Genomic DNA, 22,280 nt, shown 5'->3' with positions numbered 1-22,280 from the left:
AATATTTCATACACTGAAAAAAATTTTCTTTGAAAGTTGAAAAAAACCCACCAAACAACCCAACAAATGCAGCTATTCAGAAGTCTGCTCCTTTAAGCAGTAGCACTGATCTTCATGAATTGAGAAATCCCAATTTCTCTTTACCCTTTAAAAGAGGAGTCACCTCTTTCTCTGTCTGAAGTGGGACTGGATGTATTTGAAACTCATTTTGGTCTGCGGGGTGGGGCATGCGATAACATTCCCTTGAGTTAGAATAAGGACTGTGCTTGTTGTCAGGGGAATGGAAATGCAACTGCCTGACCTGTTGATAAGGCCTTTGCTTTTCACTCTGCACAAATCACTTTAATTCTCTGATAGATGCTGCCTTTTGGAAGAGAAGAGAAGCATCATCTTTTAAAGGTGCGAGTTAGGAGTGCAAAACAACATTGGAATCATAATGATGAAATGTTATAATGAAGAACCTTAGTAAACCTTTGTCTCAATATGATCCTAAGATTCTTGTCAGTGAATTTACCATCCCTGTTTTTGCTCCAATCAGATATGTAATTGTAGAAACAATGGATTATTTTTTTATTTTTTTAAGAAAATGTTCTGAAATTTATTTTCTTAAGACTTACATTCTTGATGCAGTGTATCTAAAATTTTGGTACACAGCAGTAAAGGTTAAGGGGTTTTGTGGTTTGATTTGTTGCTATGTTTTTCTTAATTTTGTTGGGTTTTGTTTGGTGTTTTTGGTTTTTTTAATGGGTGATGAGAATGGACTTTCTTGTAAACAATCAGGGAATAACTGGGAGATTCTCTTGCATTTTTTCAGGTCCTAGGAAATAAGATGTGGTTCTGGTATTACGGAGTTTTTTGACACTAAGATGGGGAAAAGCATCCCTTATGTACATGTGTATGTGTATCCAGAACTTGTGTTGTTTTCTGTGTGCCTCCTTTCACTAGGTGCTCTGGTGCTACCAGTACTGATCTGCCTTCAAAATGAAGCCTGTCAGAACAATACATATAAAATTAATAGCAGTAAAAATCAGCTGGTAACTGAAGCCTGATGACACATTTACTGTTTGTCCCAATCTGTGCTGTTTCTGCAGTTGTCCTTTTACATCATCTGTTGCTGTATGAAATTAAATTTCTACTAGAATTTCTTTTTGCAGCTATAAGAGCTAAAACTTATATGTCAAAAGTGTGGGGGCACAAGCCTGTCAGTTGGTCCTAGCTGATCTAGTTTGTTGTAATGGAAAAGATATTGCTTTATCACAAATTCATATAATGTTTAAGCTAAATTTTTGAGCTGGTATACTGTGTTTTATTTTACCTTTATACTTTAGCTACCATATTTGGTCTTAGTCTTATTTTTAAAAAAATCTGTGAGGCCTTGTGTACTACACTATCAGAACTTCTTAAAAATTGCAGACATGCTTTTAAAGTTAATTCTGAAGCCCTTTCTATACCTGCATCACATGGAATATGTAGTTTTTGCAGAATAAAAAGGAAATCTGATCCAGCATGGGATGGGATCTTGCTCCCTTTCCTCTTGTTCCTCCTGAACTGCAGACAGCTTTATTGTCTGGGCTACTTATAGCTTTGCTGAAATAACACAGTTGGAAAAATAGATAGAGGTGTGGGTTTTTAAGATTATGTTACAAGTCTTGTAAATAAGAAATAAAGGTTTTGCTGCCACTGGTGTCTGCACCATCACCAATAAGGAGGAGCAATAGGTATTTTCAGGATAGGAGGGGTCCCCAGATACCCCATCCTCCAGTAGTTCAACTGGCTGCCAGTGCTCAAAGTCTTCTTGGATGTGGTGCAGCCATGTAATTCTGAGTCAGAGTGCTGTGGAAAGACCTGTGAGAAGTCTTGTCGAGGTTCTGCTTTCCCTCAGGAGCTGTCTTTTAAGGTCAGACCCGTGGCCTTAGTCATTGCAGCTATGTGGTTGTCCAGCCTTGTACCTTGCTGATCTGGGTCCTAATGTGCAGACTACCTAGTTTGGTGTTTCTATTCACTTTAGACTTGTTCAGCAACCACAGGACTGTTGACTGACTCTGGTCACTGTCAGTATGCTTGCTCTCCTTTCTTAATTCAGATACTATGCCCTTTGTCACAACCATAGACTGTTGGCAGTTGTTCAACACCAGTGTGTAGAAATCCAGTCTGCAAAAGATGACTTTGGACTTGGTGGTGGAAAATAACAGGTACCAAAAGAGCCTAATCAGTGATGACCACAAGTGTCATGAAGCCATTACTGTATGTTGTTTGCTTGTGCTAAAAGCACTGGTTCCGTGAGGGTGTTTGATCTAATGGGGTAATGAGTCCTTGGTCATTCAGCCGCAACAGGCTTTCCAGGAGATCCAAGTTATGCTACTGCTGCATTGATCTTTTTAGAGTACAAAGATAGTGTATAATGGGCAGCTGAGCTGCTTGTCACTGGTTATCATGGTTAACTGAAAGCTTGCCTAGTATTGAAATGATCCAAAGCTTCCCAGAAAATTACAATTCAGTTTGAGCAGCCGTTATGGCCATGGAATAACTCTTGTGGTTTGTAATCCTGGGTAGAGACTTGGGCTTGTATCTGGCTGTGAAACAAATGGTGTAGCCAAAGCAACTGGTCATCGGGTGTCTGCAGAGAGAGCTCCTTTAGGATCTTTGTGCATCAGCATGTGAGTAGCTATGAAGATGACATTAAGACAGCACAGAGAAGATATTTATTAGGTAGCACGAATTTAATATTTTTACAAGGAGGAAAGCAGAGCTGCATGGTGTTTTCAAGATGTGTCTTCTTATGGAGCCCTTCTGGCTGCTAAACCCCCAGGGTGATGAAAGTGCACTTAGAGCCCTAACAGGAGTATCCACATAAATAAAATGAGGCCTGGGGGGAAGGAATTGGAACCTTTTGATTTCCATCTCAGCACTTCAAGCAAAGAAAACAGCTGTAAAAGCAGCGTGGATTAGGAAAAACAGTAAACATTTGTCACTAGACTTGAGAGTTACCAGTTCCTATTTACTGTTGTTTTGCTGAAAAATGTAGCTGTAGTACAGAGTACAGTTGCAGGTACAAAATAATTGTAATTCATTCTGTAGACAGATAGTAAGTGCTTATTGGGAGGGGGGAGCAACATTTTCATTGAGAATACAGTTCAGTGCTGTTAAAAAATCTTAGTACTGTTTTATCAGTACATAGAGGTAGTTCAAATGCCAGTGTTCTTATGAAATCAAGACACAGGTATTTGAACAAAATACAGATAAAATTCTGCTCTGATCTGCAATGGCAGAATTACCAGAACATAGAAGTTACCTTAGTGGCTTAGTTGCTGACTGGTGGGGATTGGTAATGTCTGTTCTTGAAAATAAGTTTTGAAGAGCATGGTGTTTTGCAAGACATACTGAAAGTTGTGTGGGAAGGAGAATAACACCCTGATACTGTGTTACCTCAAACTGACATTTTCTGTAAGTCGTAACCTGTTTCAAATATCTTATTGTCCATCCTTCTCTGCCTTCCAGACCAGTAACTGACAGATTCAACTTTTTGTCATTATCTAAGCTACTTTAGCATTTTTGAAGGTTGCTTGCATTTTCTTTTTCAAGGAAAAATTGTTAACTTTGTCCATATTTACGATGTACCCCTTCTATGCATTAATCTCGAGTAAGATTAATATTCTGTCTGCACATAGGGCTTTTCTACAGGGCTAAAAATGTCAGTAGCAATGTTTTTGTGCTGGAAAGCTCAGTGTTTAGATAAACATTTCATGCTTGCCAAAGCCTATTGAAAGGTCTTTGTTCTGTTGGGGTAGGTACTAACAGAGCACCAGGCACCTGTCTGAGGTTTTTACCCTGAGATTGAGCCACATTTGATCTGGAACTGAAAGGTTACCAAATCACTATGAATTGCTGTCAGGTTCTTAAAGCAGCCAGCTGCTATCTAGCTATTGCAAGGTGCATTTCCACTTACTTTAGATTTTTGTAAATGGCTATGAAAGGTCAAGTCCCTTTTGACAATGTGTAAACATAGGAAATGACTGTTAAGTGAGCTGCATATTGCATTTAACCCTGAAGTATGCAATTTAGTTCTTAAAGGAGAAAAGCTTGGCACTTCCATTTTAGAAAGAAACTGGCATGTGTTTCTTCTTGGAAAATAATTCATCTGAAGATACTTTTGCGTAACCATGCTTGCAAAAAAATCATGAAGGTTCTTGCTTTGCAGGAATTGTTTCTGAGCTAAAAACTAAAACCATAAAAAGCGCTATTTTGTAATTAAGTGGGAAGCAGAGGCCAAAGGTCACACTTGAGAAGTAATACAGACCAAATTCAGCAGTCGCCACTAATCTCATGATGTACAAAATGAGGCTGAAAGAACTGGTCTGGGGAAGGGAAGGCTAAGGGGAGATCCCATCTCCAACTGATGGGAGGGTATAGAGGACAGAGCCAGGCTCTCCTCAGAGGTTACAGTGAGTGAGTGAGAAGTAACTGACAGAAGTTGTAGCACAAGAAGTTGCAATTAAATATAAGGCAAAAAAAAAATCACAGTAGAAGTGGTTAAATACTGGATTCCAAAGGGACTGTGCTTGGAGATACTTAAGTCATTAACTGGACAATGCCATGAGCAGCTGGGTCTAACTAGCTCACCCTGCTTTGAGTGAGGGAGTAGACTAGCAGAAACGAGGTACTTCCTTCTGATGAAAATTATTCTGTGATTCTGTCATTCCTTCTGCATGTTGGCCAAAAAAAATTACTGGCCTTACTGTCACTTAAAAATACCACAGTATGAATTTTGATGTACAAAGAGCAATACTGTTACTGTAAACTGTCTTTTTTTTCTTTTCAGTTATGAAGGCAGACTTTTTAGAATGTTTAGTGCCAGCATGCTTATTAGTAGCACTTTTACCTCAGTGTTACCTCTCTATTTTTGGTGGTATGGTGTTTTGAATTATTCTTATCAAGTTGTTGCAGACTGTTAAAGTTGGGTGTTGGGAACCACATGCAGCTTTAAAAATACTGGCATTCTAAAAGGGTGTTTTGTTAATTTCTTAATATTCTGTTAGGAGCACAGCAGTAGTAAAAAAACATGGCAGGTATGTGTTTTTTACAGAACACCCATAACTAAAAGTATCTTCTGAATAAACTAGAACTCATAAATGGGCACAGTCACCTGTTTCACCCATGTTTCTTTATTATCTTTTGGAAAGATCTAATAGACTGAATTTGTTTGCTCAGTATCATGAAGTTTTTCTGTAGTTCTTTTTAACAAGCTTTAAACTGACAATGGATGCAGCATTAACAAATTGTGTGACCTTGCTGTTTATCTTCTGTGGTGTTTATGAAAATGTTGAGCAGTGTAATTTCTAACACAGATCCCTACAACATGTTTCTGGTAATCTTCCTGCATTATAAAACCATCATGTTAAAGGTCTAAAAATCCAGAGGTAATTGTTATCAACTTCCTAATACTTTCTAAGAACTTGATAAATTTCAAGCATGATTTCCTTTGCATGTACTCAGTTTGCCTTTCTTGGATCATTAATAGGTTGAAACTGACTTATGCAGATTATGAAAGCATACCAAAAGAAATTTCAAAGTCACCTTTCATGCTGGGTTGTTTTTTTTTTTTGGTAGGTGTATACTGCAGTGGAAAATTGATCTGGTTTACTCCTTCTGTGTTTTCTATGTAATGATAATATCCCCCTTTACATGCATCTTGCGTTTTATTCACAGATAGATATTTTTAAGGATGATAACTGGTCTGAGCATATTTCTTTATATATAATACTTTAATATACTTAAACTTAGTAACTCTCTGTTGTGAAAAGTGAATAAAATCTGCCTGGGAAGAAAGGTATATTACAGTTGTACAGTGTTGTTGAGTTGGACATCCTAATAGTTTTCTTTAAAGATGCTTCCATCACAGTGATAAATTGTGCTAATTCTCTTTCAGTGGATTTCATTTTAAAATTACAGCTACTTGTAAAATCGGAGGCTTGTTTTGTGGAAATATTCCCATGCAAAAAACCTTCAAAACTTTTTTTCACCCTTGCTAATCCAATAAATGGGATTTCCTAGGGCCAGCACTCATGTTCTTTTCTGCTTGTGGGCCATAATTGTTGTTGAGATTGGATTAAATGGTTAAACCTCAGCTAAGAATTAAAGAGTTAAAAATGCTTGTTATGTTTCCTCCAGTACAAACCAATTATAAATTGATAATACAAAGGGGTGAGAGCCAGCTGCATGTTTGGGTGCCTTCCTTCCAAACCATTCCTACTCCATTGGTATTCAGCCTGACTCCTGGAGCTCAGAGTTGTCCTTCTTGCCAGAGTTTCCTATGTTCTTACAGAAAGTTCTCAATCTCTGCTGTTCTTTTACATTGGTTAACCAGTTATACACTAAATCATTAGCTTTGAAACCCATCCACTGTTCCTTTCTAAAAGTGTTGCCTCAAAAAAGACTAACAAGACCATCTTCCTGAAGAAGCAGCAGCAGTTCTGTTCGTAATAAACCTAGGCATCTTGTGTGTATAGGATAGGAATGTGAAATGTTTACTGATGGGTTTCATCTGTTATTATTAGATAATTGTTCAAATTGTCGAAGGATTTGTATTAATACAAATGACTATTATATTCTCTCTTGTATGGTTTTGCTAGATTTTTTCAAAGGACATCCAGACATAGCCACAGTGCATAGCCAGACTTAGACTCATGGTTTTTTACTGGTATATCCTGAAGCAAATTTTGGGGAGTGTTTTTGTAAGAGTGCACCTAAAGGAGGTTGTTTAGTTATCGCTTCCGTTGCATTCAACATGGTGACATGCTTATTAACTCATCACTTACTGTGTATAATTTTGTATCATAGGATATATTTTACCTTGCTACTGCTTTTACTCTATGCTTTCATTCCTCTTGCTTCACTTTGTTTGGGTTGTTTCTGCATTTGTATGGATCCTTTTCCCATATAAAGAGTGTAAGTTCTGCTGCTGGAAACAGTGATAAGTGTTCATACCACACTTAAAATCTCTGGGGGTATTGCTGTAAAACATGTCTGGATGGGACTTTCTGTTGAACTGAAAATTCCGTGAAATTATAGGAAAGTAGTTAGCTGGAATTTTAAGCTACATTTACTGACTCGTGATTTTATTTGCACACCCTTTCAAGGAAGCGAGATATATCAGTATAAATGCGTATTTTTTCCAAATTTTTATTCCTGCATCAAAAATTTTCTGGTTTGGTGCTATGAAATACCTTTTAAGATGAAAATTCAGTGCCATGTGTTTCTGAGGAAAGTATTATTTCTGTTTCTGGTCAAAGCAAAATTAATAATTGATTCTGTAGTCAGCTAATTCTCTTCATGTGCTACCAAATACTGTTGGCTACTGAAACCACATTGTAAATCACACAGATTAAGTGAGCACCAGCAGTATTTAATAGCTGCAGGAATATTTACTTCATACTTAAACAAGATGCCCCTCTGGTGGAGGTGGCTTTTATAAAGGTTCTAACCTTTATGCTGGAGGTAAACACTCTATATGAATGAAAGTACAGTCTTGCCAGCCTAACAGAGCTGGTGCTTGGCTTCTGAGACAAAGCAGAGTTAAATGATGCTCTGAGCGTGTGGTATTTTAGAGACACGTCTGCAACTCTTATAATCAGTTCCACTTAATGCATATACAAAATATGCAGTACCATATCTGCTGTAACTTGCCAGTTAGGTTTTCTTTTTCAAAGGTAGTTAAAATTAAGGGTGGGGTCTGACTCTGGATTGTTACAAGTGTTGGAAGTGGCAGTTTTCTGTCAGTTTTCATAATTGGTCGTTACTGATAACAGCCTTAATTTTATTAAGTAAATGTTTCTTTATAAGTTATGCAAGAAAAAGTAATACATGAAACGGAAAAGATGTAAAAATAACGCATTTGGGGCTTTTCTAGTTGTTTGTTGCAGTTTACTAATTTGAAAGACTTTTCATTTTGAGGACTTTTATGGAAAGATTTTAATTTGTATTTTTGAATTAAAGCTCCTGGCTGTGTGGTCTCACACAGCCTCTAAAACTGAATTCTGGTGTTGCTTTTGTATTTAAAGTGAAAGCATGACAATGTCAGTGGTATTTCAAAGGTGTTCTGTGTTCATTTAAGCCATGTTGGAAGGAAAACTGGAACAAAATTGATCAGAGCCTGAAATCCCTTAAATAGTTCAAGGAAAAAGTGTGTTGTCTGTTCTTTGGGTGTAATAAGTTTTCTTCAAAAATATTTTCCAAACAAACTGTAACTGGCCTTAACACTAGGATCTTTCTTCTAACCTAGTATATTTATATCTTTTGTTGCTCCTGGTGTGTCTAAACTTCTATATAAAGTATCTTAAAATCCAAAAATTGATGCACAGGGGTTTTTGAAGACTGTAAGTTATTTGAATGCCACGAAAAAAAACCTGTGTTGTGCTTGTCCTAGTAGGAAATTAAGATCTTACTGACCTTTGAATTAGAATAAACACATCCTCTGTAAAGCAAAATTTTGAGCATACCTGCTTTGCTGCATAACTTTCTCACTCCCTCCTATTGGAAGCTCAGTATTCATTAATGTAACTTAAGGGATAAAGAATCCTAAAGCTTATTTTTAAGTGGAAGAAATTAAAATAAATTGCTTTAATTGCACATCTGAATCTTCCGTTTAAAAAGAAAATTATAAATAAAATAATACTTCGGGAAATCTGCTTGGAGTCAGATGTCTAAACACGTCCAGAGCTTATTGGCCATGCAGTAGTGGATCACTTTTGGTTTCATAACTAATGAAAGCAGCAACTTGTTTTTGCCCACTATATTTACAGATGTGTTGGAGGCCTCAGTTTAAATTTAAAACCCACACATAGGGGATGGGACTTCTTGTCTATTGAGGAGAATTTATTAAGAAATTTCTCTCAGGAAAAACACAAAAAAAAGTCCTGGTGGTATTGGTGATATTTCTTGTGTATCTTGTAATGACTGTTGGAAGTTCTAATGCTGTATGGTGACTTGGGATGATATTAATTGTTGATCAGCATTTGGGACCTTAGTTTGCCTCTCAGCTTGGAGTTACCTGCGCTGTTAAAGCTTTTCCTCTTCAAAAGACTTACCCTGTTGCTAATCCTATTTCTGTTTTTAAACGAGTGGAAAATTCACCTGATATTGGCTGGGATAGATTTAATTTTCTTCTAACTAGCTGGTGCAGTGCTGTTTTGGATTTAGGATGAGAACAATGCTGATAACACGTTTTAGTCGTTGCTCAGGAGCAATTATCCTGGTGAAGGACTTTTCAGTCTCTCACACTCTGCCAGTGAGGAGGGGCACAGAAAGATGGGAGGAAGCAAACAGGACTCTTGACCTAAACTAGCTAAAGGAGTATTCCATACCGTGGAGCATCATGGTCAGTATATAAACTGGGGGAGTTGGCTAGGAGCCACCAATCACTGCTTGGGGACAATCTGGGTGGGCATTTGTCAGTGGGTGGTGAGCAGTTGTATCATGCATCACTTTTCTTTCTTGGGCTTTATTTCTCTCTATTTTTATTGTTATTGTTTTTTTTTATTTCAGTTATTGAACTGTCCCTAACTTGTGTGCCCTGTTTTTTCCTGATTGTCCTCCACGTACTTTTTCACGGCTGGGAGAGAGTGAGCAAGCAGCTGTGTGGTACTTAGTAGCTGGCCAGAGTTAAACCATGACAAGACTTTAGAAAGCTGATTCAGTGTTGTTATCAAGGAATGGTTATGGAAGATTTTTTTAAGATAAAGACATGTTAGCTTTAGACTAACTTTAGACTTTCCAGCACAACTATTTATAAACTGTTTAAAACCATAGTCCTTGTGTGAGAAGCTGGGTATTTGGTTTAGGTTGCATTAGGGTGTGAAACATGTTTGACCATAGAAAACCATCCAGGGTGCTTTTCTTCCTGCTTTCTAATCTGTGTATCATCTCTTTCCAAGCCACACATGACCCAGTATTCTTCAGTGAATTCTTGTGATACCTCTAACTAATTATTCTAAAAGTTCTTATTAAATTAACCTATTTTGTCATTCAGAAACATCCAATAGAAACCAGGGAGTAACTGACAAGATTTATAGAGTATGTAGGAAGAGTGAGGAGAGGAAGAAGCAGGCTGATATGCTCTGGGGAAGCATACAAGTTATTTTATGTTTTGGTGGTTGATTGCTCCTTGAATTATATTTATTGTAGATGTGCGACAGATAACATTGATTGGCAAGTTACTCAGGCCCATCAGCAGTAGCTGACTAGAGTTACAGATTGGTATGTGGAGTTTGGGTGTGTTTTGAGAAACAGCCCTTCTGCTTATATATAGTAGGTAGTTAGGCTTGATTAGCGGATACTTCAACCAAGTGTCCAGAGCAGCAGAGTTTATTCAGTGGTTCGTGGGTTACTTCAGTTTACTTAATGTAAATCTTCTGAATTACACCATGCACTTAAATCATGTTCTGTACTGTAACCAAGGTCTGGTCTCACCCCAGTCGTGCTTCATCTTTTCAGAGAAACTGTTAAAAACAGCTGTGAGAATGGATTCAGGTACAGTGTAACAGCTAGGAAATTGAGGATTTTTCTTTCAGGTTTCTAATAAGTGCTTTGTGTTTAAAAGTTAGGTTTACTGTCATATTAACAGTATGTTAACAGCATATGGATGCCAAAAAGCTCTAGTGAGAGTTCTTTATCAGTTTGATTTCTTTTTCCTTGTTAAGACAGTTTTTTCTTCCATTGTCTATTTGATTATCCTCCCTGTGATTTTGCTCCCTGGTTTCCAGGTGGAATTTTTATTTCATTAGCTCTAGCCCAATTCGGTTTATGTCACTTGCCATTTCCTCTGTAAGTGTTCCTGGTTTTCACTTTATGGTACATTGCCTTTAAAGTATTTATTCAGTTACCACTTTCACTCTTCACTTTCTATTTTTAAACATTTAAATATAGTCTAAAAATTCTTATATCTCTGAAATCCTACTACAGATGTGTTAAGGTAGGGGTTTTTAAATTTCATATGGCTTCTAAGAAAAGAGTTGTCTTCTGATGAAAATCTTTGTAAAGCAGGAGCTTAGATGCAGAGTGATGTTGGTTCTCTTCTAAAAAAGTTAGACAATTAGGAGTAGGGATTATTCACTGATCTACTGTTATCATCATTAGGCTTATGAAGTATACCTGGAAAAGATGATATTGGAAGTAATTCCAGTGCCTCGGGTTGTTTAGTTTGTAAAAAATTATGCCAAATAGTATGAAATGACAGCAGGTTTGTTTGTTTGTTTTTCTACTTCATTACCAGTTAGTCCTTAAAACCTCCCACCTTAAGTGTTTGACAGTTAAATGTCATTACGTAGTTTCTCCATCCTCAAAACCACAATGTGATCTTGTAGTTAGGAGATAGCTGCCACTAGCAATAGCCCTCAGCACTGCATTCCCCAACAGCTGCAGCTTTCCGAGGAGATTAGTATTGTGAAGCACCTGTTTTGAGCTTCACTCCAGGACTTACAAAACATGTGCTTCACATTCCTTTCAGGCTCTCTTAAGTGGGTTTTTTTGGGTGGTGGCTTTTTTATTCCCTGTTGCTGTTAAATTTGTCTAATAATGGCCCACTTGATTCTGACAGCCTTCTCTTCTCCTGCTAATTGGAAGAATGTATTGCTCTAGAAGTCTCATAATCCAATGAAAAGCTGCTCATTTGAATTAAAATTTAGACAGATTTTCATTTCCTAGAAACTAAAAATTTTAAGTGCTATGTACCTTAGTACTTAATGAATTCCAATGTCTTCTCCCCATTTCTGTATCATGGTTTATATTGGTTTAATACACATGCTGTTGTAGGTGAAATAAGTTTTTATCTTAAGTGGAGTTACAACTTCATCCAGAGTGCAGACCAGCATAGGAGCAACATCAGTGCTGTTGCTTTGTTGAAAAAGAAATCTACTAACCAGGATTTGTTTGCTTGTGAGGGGAAAGGTGGGAAGGATTTCTTTAAATAAAACCACTGCATTATTTAAATGAAAAAAACACCAAACAAAAAACAAACAAACAAAAAAACCCACACAAAAAATAAAAACCCACCACTATTTGGAAATAAAGTAAAATGCAGCTTGCTTGTGAATTTTATCTAGAAAACTGGCCATGTATGTATGGATTTAAGCATTGTTTTTAAACCTTATTTTCTATCAATATATAGAAAAGTAATTTAAACTTACAGCTCAGTTCTTTTGGACTAAGCCTGTATTCTTTCATGACACTTTACAGGCTTACATGTGCATCTGTCTTCAATATTGAGGTTAAGAGTGGAAGGTTGTTGCACTTCTGTGCTACTTAAAATATTTATATATTGTACTCTCTTGAGTCTAATACAAGCACTCCTATTTTTACTGACCACAAATTGTGTTTTGTGGTAGAAGTTGTATGAGCTGTGCTTCCTGTCAGGACATGATCTAAAACCTTTAAACTTCTTTTATTTCAGTTCCAATCTATACTAGAAAACAGCTGTTTTGTGTGACATATCTGGGTTACCTACTGGCCTTGCCTTGCCTTTTGTCCTTTACTCAACAACTATTGAATTACACTGTTATTGCAGAAAAAGGGGCTGCTGCAAAGAAGATGGGGGATGGATCAATCATCAATGCCTAGTGTTGACACAATCGCAATACAAAACTAGAAAAATAATTTTAGATTTGAATGAGCATAAAGAAATGTTATCCAGAGGACAGTAAGTTCTCTATGCTTCTACAATTTGAAAATTATTCATGTAACATACAATATTCAGGCACTTAAAAACTTAAGTTCAGTGTTTTATGGTTTATTTTTACTTGATTTCTAATTTTCTAAAAGCTGACAAAATTTGTTTTAGTATGAAGACAGGAAAAAAAGTGATTTGTTGGAATATAACTGGTTTGGTTCTTTAGCTATGCTGTACCTTAAAAAATGGTTTCTCAGGGTGCTGTAGTCTGTTGGTAGCTCCTGGGTACAGAATGTTTACCACATCCTGTTGAGAAGCAAGGACAGAGGGAGGACAGTTACTGGTGTAAGCAGTTACTGAATAGCTACTTCTGTATTGATACAGTTAAAATAGAAGTGGCAGAGCTTCCACCTCTGTAGGTTGGTTGTGTAAGCCAATCTAATGTCTTGGGATTGGAAGGAAAGAAACTGAAAAATCTGAGTAAAACAAGTAGCTGATCACTCAGGCACAGAAGCCTATCTTCAGAGTACCCACGTGCTTTTAGTACTTTTTCTAGTGTATCTTTCTATCTTGCAAAAAGGATAGTAGCTAAATTACGTGGATTTAGGCATAAAACATGCCATTACAATATTTGTGTCAGGAATTGCTGGGAAACCAATCCAAATGTAAGACTGAAATTCTTTTGAGATTCTGAAAACGTATGCTACTATTCCTGCAGAAGACCAGAAGTAGTACTCATTTAAAGTATGATTACTGATAGGGATAAGTGTCGAATACAGAGTCTTTGGATATACTTGTGTTACTGTTTAGAAACATTCTGTGAAAATAATGTAACTAGTGGCTAGCAAATGGAGGTGGTAAAGGTGTGGTGGTTTTTTTATTGTTTTAATTTTGTTTTTATTTTGCTTGGGAGGTTTTTGTTTTGGGGTTTTCTTTTGTCTTTTTTCATTTGTACAAAAAAAAACACTACTTAGTGAACAGCTCCAAATAATTCAAAATGGTATTATTGTAAGGACTAGATTCTGAGTAACTGTGGCCTTCTCATGGCTATTCAGGAGTGGAGCACCAGAGCTGCTCAGTTATGGAAACTTTTACTTAATGGCATCTCTTCAAGTCAGTTAATTTCAGTAATTGGGAGTCGTGGGTGATCACTTAGTTGAAGTGGAAGGTGATGTAGAAGTTGCCATGCAGTTTACGGAAAGATTGTAACCAGTCACTGTCATGTGCTGGAGGATAAACAACTTCTTGGGGCATCTGGAGTTCCTCTGCAGGTGTGCATACATTTTCTGCACAGAAACTATCTACTCAAATCAGCTTCTTAACCACCTTGTTTTTCTGTCATACTGAAGTTGTCCTTTCAGTCCTTAAAAGTAGGAGTGATCTTTTATTTGATGGCAAGTAGTCCAGACAAGTACCACAAGAAAATTGAGATCCAGACACCTGAAGGCTGTGAATTAAGACTCGGGGGGGGGGGGGGGGGGGGGGATGACATCAACAAACAAATGAAACATGGTTCCTTAGAAATATGTGAGGCTCTCAGTCTGCATAAAGAACATCTTTCTCAGCTAGAATAAGGGTGACTGAGGTACTTAAAATAGTTAAGCCACTTCAGAGTTAAGTGGTGAGGGAGGTTGCTTGCCTGGTTAAGGGTGTTTCTTGACCCTCTTAGTTCTCAGTCTTTAACTTCTGAGATTAGTAGTAATTATATTTTTAATGCTTCCTCTCCTTTCAGGTCAGTGTACTGTAAATCGCTGTAATTTTATGCCCATTACTTGTATGATTATAGTCTCTATTATTTGGGCTTTGGATCTTGTGGAGCATACATTCATAGCACAGTATCCTGAAGTGAAATTGTATTGTTTACCCTTCAGGTTGAACCAGTTTCCATCTTACAGTTAACTGAGAAAAGGTAACCACTTTGTGCATCTGAGACTTTGTACATTTAGGTCATAAATTTGGCAGACCTTCAGTATGCAAATTACTTGATTAAATCCTTTTTTTCCAGAAGAAATCACTCATTGCTATAGTTTTCAATCCAAATAGACGAAAGTGTATTCAGATACAAAATTTGTGTGTCTTGAAGTTTGTTTATAACTCTGGACAGGAATTTTGCTTTACTTGCCAGAAAGCTGTTACTGTGTTTGGGGACACCCATCATTTACCACCTTCTTCCTAGTTCTTGAAGCCTTCACTGTCCCAGGTGGCTTGGTGCAACTGAGTTCTGTAGCTGGTTATGGTTTCTTTCATGTATGCTACGTTTTTATTCTGTATGGTTCCCAGGGCTATTACTTCAGAAGCTTTTATTCTGGAATTAATCTTCAGAACAATTCTGTGTACATAACTAAAAAAAAAAATCCAGCCATTTAAAACCAAGTATGTCCTCTAGGTTTATTATAACAAAAGTACTTTTGAAAGCAGCTTCTCTTTGAGAGGGAGGAGCTACTCCCGTTTTTGTTATCTTAAAAAGTTTGTCAGGCACTTAAAGGAGAGGAACTCATTGTATGTAACCAACTGGACTGTAGTTAGGTCAGGCATTCAGTTTATGAGATTGTACCTGCATGTGTTAGGTTGTGTGTGTTCATACTCAGTATTACTGCTTGAAATACTTCTGTGGTAGCTCTTGCTGCTTGTGTTGAGGAAAATTTTAGCATTTTATAATACTCTAAGGAAAAAGAAAAGTTATCAGCCAGAAGTGGGTGTCAACTGCAGAACTATTTACAAGGGCAATCTAGTTTTACTTTGTTTTTTAACATGCTGTTAATGTCTTAGTTCATATCTAACAATAAAATAGTCATTATGCAAAAACATAAAATGTGCTAATTTACACAGCCTTTCTGTGGTGCATTCACATTTCTTGTCTTTACCTTGGTCCTGTAGTCATGTAACAATTTTAATTGGACATGAAATCTGCTGCTGTCAAACTTACAGCTTTCTTTATCTCTAGCCAGTTAATTGTGTATTTCCCAAGTACTGAAAGTTAAGGTTCTGATCGTGAAAGGTTTTGCTGTGTATAATGATCTGTAATTTCACATGCATTAGTCATCTTCACTGCTCATGGGATTACTTAAGGGAAAAATGAAGCACATACAGATTTTTGTGGCAATGAGGCTTAAAGCTCTGTAGAGTTTAAAAGGCATAACTTCTGTAACTGTTGAAAAGTAAGCTATAGGCAGTATGTCAGTTGTCAACACACGAATGTTTATAAATGGCAGTCTAGTGTCAGTTCTTTCTTAACAATAAGAACCTAAATAAATAACCTAAACTTCTACATCTATACTTGGACTTCGTGATTTAGGCTTATTTTAGTTTCAAAATATAACTGGTGGGTTTATGTCATTGTGAGTATACTTAATTCTTTTGAAGTTTTGTTATCTTGGAAAATACTGATGTTAAAAGTAGTGCTGGCTTACTTGCTTGTCAGTTGTGCATGAAGTTTGAAATGTGCAGTCTAATTTCGCTTTACCTCAGAGTGCTACATAATTAATTACAAAGGATCAGCAGAGAGGATTAAGGTGTAAAGCATGTGAAGTGGGAATTGAGAGGTAAATTTTTTTATAACCCAGGCATCCTTTTCAAACAGTAAAGTAGCACTGCAGGAAGACTCCGTAAGGCAAGGCAACCTTTGTGTTACCAAGAGTACAATGCTTAAATTTTATTTATTTATTTATTTCTTCTATTTGTTACGGAAGATGAGGGAGTCTGGTCTCAGGATACCTGAAGCCTGGGAAATATTTTTGATAGGTATCACAGAAGAAGTCAAACTAGTTTCTTACCAGCTGCATCTGAGTGATGATTAAACAACAACTAAATATCAAATGAGATATTTACTTACTTTGTTTTAAAATTTACTGGGTTTTTTTTTCTTATATTAATCTTGGTCATTAAGTATGGCCTTTTCTGGAAGGCCAGTGTTGTTTAACTTTGCAGTGCTGGCCACAGTTAACCAGACTCCTGCAAGTGCTTAAATAGATTGATAATTAATGCAAGCCTAACTCTTGTATGTGTGAAACAAGCATTCAAAATAGTGTTACAAATTGGCCAAGTAGTTGAAGATCCTAAGTGTGTTGCTTCAGGTTCTCTAAATATGTGTTAGTGAAGGTTTTAAAAAATTACTGAATAGTTGTTCTGTGCCTGGATGTGGTTCCTATGGCCTGTTGTGTTACAGAAGGCACTTGATATAAAAATGGACCTTGCGAGGTGGCAGCTGCCAGGTTTAAGAAGCGGCTCTGACTTAAATGCTTTTTTTAATACTAGACATTTATGCAAATGTGACATAATATTCTTCCACAAACTGAGCTGTTTTGGATATTCTATGAGGTGTTTCTTTTGTTTGATTTGTTGTTTTTTATTTCATGTTTTTTCCATGCAGTATCAATTCCTGGCAAAGGCAAGTATGCATCACTGTTATGTACAGCATATTGTTATGTGACTCATAACTGTGGACTATTATATTCCTGAAAATCATTTGAAGATTCAGAAAGTTTGCCTTTTAGTCTTAAACACTGCTACGCCTCCTGTGTCTTGGGGCAGAGGGGACAAGAGTGCAGTCTACTGCAGTATAACTTACAACCAATTATTTTCACTTTTCAGATGTTCCTCCTGCTGATCAAGAAAAGCTTTTTATCCAGAAGTTACGACAATGTTGTGTACTTTTTGACTTTGTTTCTGATCCACTAAGTGACCTAAAGTGGAAGGAAGTAAAACGAGCAGCTTTAAGTGAAATGGTAGAATATATTACACACAATCGCAATGTGATTACAGAACCTATTTATCCTGAAGTAGTACATATGGTAAGTCACTTAACAATAAGAACTATGTTGATTTTTTTTTAATACATGGTTGCTTTTTTATCTGTATCAATTTTAATAGTTATTTATAAAAATAGGAAGGAAGGTTAAATACATCTAGCTCTTTAAAAAGCATGTAGATTGCAGAACTCAAAACCTGGAAAAAAAATAGAAGTTTGGAATTAAGACTGTCAAACTTGCAGATGTGATCTTACATAATCTCATTCAGTACCAGCAATTGAGTTTCTCCTGTGTTTAAAGGTGAGAAGGGTCAGACTTTATTTAGTCCATAGGATGGCAGATAAGGGTTCTACTGGAACAAGCTATATGAACAGTCCAGGCCTGTACTGTTTCTCTCTTCTCACTATCGAAATCCTAGCCAGCTAGGCCTAGGGTTTTTCCTGTTGGGTTTATGTCCAGCTCCTTCTTTGCAGTGGACTTGAAACTCCAGGAGAGTCTTTAAGCTCTCGTTGTGCTGCCTTGACACCAGTTCTGTGGAGTAGCAGTTGAGTTGAGGTCTGTAGCTGTTGTCTGCAATACACAGAGAACAGAAAGCATCTTTTGAAAATCCTGGCTACTGAGCCCACAGGAAACTCTTCACCATGCGTGACGTGATGTTTTTCCCAGGACTTTATAGCTTGAGGTGATTTTTCAGGGGACTGAGAAAACAGTGCATCTTTAACATGAATACAAACTTAGTAAAATTTTGAGGCCATCCTAACAATTGGGTGCTTTGAAGCTTCTTCAAAGATCCTGAGGATTTATAGTATGAAAGACATAGCTTATTCTGAAGACTGCTTATTCTTGAGGTCACCCATAAATGTTCACTAAAACATATTTTCATGAGAACTTCTGTGTATGTTAGGATTGTATAACTATAGATGTCAAATGTACACAAAGCATTGAGGATGATTAATGAGGAGATGTAGGATCATGGCTTTTTCCATGTCTTGATAGCTTGTTTGTATCTGTTTTTTGGTAATTATTGCTTGTTTTGGAGTAATTGACACTCATGAAAGGGGAGTTATGGAAGAGAATAAGCTTGCTGAGACTTCATTTAGGTAAAATGGAGTTCGAGATCTTGACTGTCTAAGTCAGACATGAGCATTTGCTCTGTGTAAGAAGTCTTAAATGCCCATAAATCCGTAACTTTTGCCTTATGTGCCTGCATTATCATCTTTCATCAAACAGTTATGGCCAGAATATAGTTGGCTGAGGAGAATATAAACTTTCTTTGCTTTCAGGTATGACTAATGGTAATGAAGTCTGCACTTCGGTCAGTTTACCAAATCTTCGTGCAGTATTTGGCTGCTATTTTAATCGGTGTTTTGCTGGGAGCATGCACCATCTGTTTGACAACACTTTCGGTGAATTTAAAATGTTTATTATGTGCAAGGTTCTGAAGGGCGTGGGGCTCCCTTGCGTGGGACTTACACAGCACTGCAGTAGGCTATGTTAGTCCCTGGACGAGTATTTTGAGCTTAAATTCAGATAACAGGTTTTCTTAGGCTCCTTTTATGGAACAGGTTTGGGTTTTTTTGATCATCTGTTCTGAAACAGCTATATTCCTCCTGTAGTTACATTTTTGGTTTGGGTGTTTTGCAGATGTGAGGTTTTGTTTGGTTTCTTTTATCTTTGGTCTAGAATAAGAAATGCTACTGTGAATAGAAGCATACTACTTGTGACTCAATTTAGCCATTAGGGTGGCTTTATTCACACAAATAGAGAAGACTTTCAGATTTTGTACCTTGTCACTTAGAGCTGTTCGTGTCTGCCTTCACCCAGGCTGCTCAGGAGAAGGGAGGAGAAAATGTGTAACACTATCTCTGATGCTAGCTGTTAGAAAATATTCTCCAGCATTACACAAAATAGGCTATCAGAAAAAAGGGTACATAACTACTATTACAACAGACATGTCTGTAAAACGGTAAAATGCAGGTTAGTTGTTTTTCCTTTTTTTTCCCATTCTCTTTGGTTATGTCCTTTGGAATCAAGTATTGTCTTGTGCTAATAGCACAGAGGGAATTTTGGCATGCTAGCCCAGCTTTCATAAAGACTCAAACTTCATAAATTTGACAAGATGTTGTGGGGTTTGAGGGGGGAGAAGCTGGGGAGCTGTTGCTTTTAGGCTATGTTTACTTAGTACTTCTGAGGGAAATTTGCCTTAGAGGAAATGAGACTACAGCTTGTGTCTTGTCTATTTGGTCAGAAGGCTGAGAAGTTATGAAAAATATCAGGCATTTGACAGAAGGGTAGAGGGTTCACTGATACTAATTCATTGTAAGTCTTTCTAAATTTCAATGACTTAATAGACAAGAATTTCAGGTTTGTTGTGCCTTCACTGGGAAATGATGCACCTTGATTTTGAGCAATTTGATGTTCTGTTGTTCAAGGATATAAAACGTAAGCCAGATCAAATCAGGCTTCATTGGTTCCATTGTGCATGGAACAACTTACTGTATTTTTTTTCCATTTGACATCCTCACAAATAAAAAATATAAAACACTGTGCCTAGCTCCCTATATGACCTGTTTTTTCTTCTTTATAGCAAGAGCCTCAGACTAGCTCATCTAGAGAAGGCCATGATTATTCTTCCATTTGCTTAAAAAATCTTAGGAAGTTTTAAATTTCAAGTATAGTCTTCCTGGGTTTGTTTTGTTGGAAGACTATTGATTATTGTAAATTTTTGTTTTTAAATAAAGGTTGGAACTTGCTAGTTGCTTGATGGAGTATGCTTTTTAAAAGGGGAACATAAAAATATTTCAGCTTTACTTCTAATTCTCTGAAATAGTAATTACGCCAGTTCTGTCTGTGACAGACCTACATCTCGGCTGCAGAAATGAAAGAATATTCTGAAGCATGAGGATGACTTTTCCTTTATAGGAATATGATGTAAGCCTTGCAGATTTAGCCGATGCAGTTTCATACTGCCTCCCACTGTCTGCTCTGCCATCTGTCAGAAGTGAGATGGCAGGGCAGCACGTACATATGCTCATTAGCCCTGCCAGTTAATAGGTAATTCGCAGCATTATTTTAAACTGTGAATGGATGTGTTAATGAGAAAAAGTCAGAACGTGAAGAGGGAAGGAAATATGGCACTCTAATGCTTTTCCCAGAATCCTACCAAAATGGGTAGAATGCATTCCTCTGCAAAGCAGCATCTTTAAACTGAGACAGCTTAATCTTTCAGAGCTTTTGAGTAATCTTCAAATGATCAGCAAGAAAGCTTTGCTTCTATATGAAAAAAAAAATGTGTATGGCACATGTGAGTATTAGCTGCAGTGGAATTTGTGCATAATAGCATAACAGACTGAAATCAAGGCATAAGGAATAGATTTTAAATTTTATATTGGAATAGACCATGCATTCTGAATAGCTACATTTTAAGTAAATCAAACTTGTAGGGTTTAGGGATTGTTTTGTTTTGTTTTGTTTCTTTTTTAACTGTGTATTACACATTTGTTGACAGCGTAGGAACCTTTCAGTTGATGAGATAAGGGGAATGTTCCTTTGCATCCACAAATAAGATATTCAGTTCAGTGCAGGTTCCAATGGGTAATCTTTTTTTTTTTTTTCATCCTAGCTGTTCCTGGAGATGCTCTTTACTGGCATGTTTACTGAGCCAAATATTGGCTTTCTTGAAAAGGCTCTGTAAATGTTTCTGCTGCTCCTGGTGATATAGCCTTTTAGGAAGAATTTTTTTTTTCCTGACAAATCAGCTTCTCTGCCCTGTTGTCTCTTGCTTTGCCACACTTAGGAAATATATTCTCCAATTTTCTCCCAAATACTTGTAAAAAGGCACCTCCAGTCTCATACAGCACTAGAATATTTATAGCAATGTGTTTGTTAACTCTTACCAGTACTTGTGGTACTTAGGAAGGATGGAGTGAATGTATGCCTTATGCTGAAGCTCCATGCCGCCAACTGCAGCTGACTTGATAAAATACATGTGCAAGAGGTGCTCTCCATTCAGCATACCCGCCATTCTCATTGTGAGCAAATGTTTACCAAAATCTACTTTTAAATACCTTGATATTTTTATGAAGCATAAAATGAGCAATGGATTTGAAAGCAAAATTTACTTCAGCATTGTAACAAGGAATAGACTTGAGGAGAATTCCTTTATGGAGCCCATTACACTCAATGGCTATGAAGGGTGAGGGCAGTACACTGCTGCTTCTGTTTCAAGCTGCTATGAGACTGAGGTATTTGTCTCAAAGGATCATTTTGAAATCATGGAGATGGTTTGGGACCATACGCTAATTTGCATTGATTTTATTTATTTGGTTTTTAATTCTATGCAAAAATCAATTTAGACTGCTTGTACTGGTTTGATAATGAATATACAACAAAATGGAGCAAAGTTTCTATTTGATGCACTTACATGGCTAAAGAGATGACACTTTTTTACTTGTTCAGCAGTTTGGTTGTCTCCTATCAATGTCTGCCTTACCTAAGTGAATTACAAGTGAAATTGAGGAATTAGTCTCTTTTCAGTACTGACAGCTATAGCTGTCTTGCATATACAGGTAAAGGTTTTGTTGGGTTTTCTTACTGGCACACTCAAACCTGTCCCACTCAGCTTGTTCAATAAATTTTTAATCAGTAACTCCTTACAGTGTCAGAACAACCATTTGAATCACTAGCTAGATACTCCTTTCTTATCCACAAAGCAGCTAGCTGATTTTGCTAGCTGTCTGTACAGGTGGAGAATTTAAGGTACTGCAGACCTTTTAAATCTTTGCACTGTTCTAGGTAAGGTTACTCTTGAGAATGTGTGCTGAATTTATCAAAAAAAAATCACATAGTATTTATTTTTTTCAGCCAACAAATGT

General features: G+C 37.0%; 1 protein-coding gene across 2 annotated transcripts in view; it reads left to right on the top strand.

The window, feature by feature from the left end:
* PPP2R5C (protein phosphatase 2 regulatory subunit B'gamma) overlaps positions 1–22,280 on the top strand; it is a 79,956-nt gene that overhangs the window by 33,051 nt on the left and 24,625 nt on the right. For both annotated transcript variants that reach the window (XM_005149553.4, XM_005149551.4), the window contains one exon: positions 17,249–17,448. In XM_005149553.4, coding sequence (XP_005149610.2) covers positions 17,249–17,448 — 200 coding nt within the window. The remainder of the gene's footprint in view (positions 1–17,248; positions 17,449–22,280) is intronic.

The sequence above is a fragment of the Melopsittacus undulatus genome, chromosome 4 (genome assembly GCF_012275295.1).
Source record: "Melopsittacus undulatus isolate bMelUnd1 chromosome 4, bMelUnd1.mat.Z, whole genome shotgun sequence".
Lineage (NCBI taxonomy): Eukaryota > Metazoa > Chordata > Aves > Psittaciformes > Psittaculidae > Melopsittacus > Melopsittacus undulatus.
The sequence above is the reverse complement of the archived record's forward strand: the minus strand, read 5'-3'. Positions and strand labels throughout refer to the sequence as shown.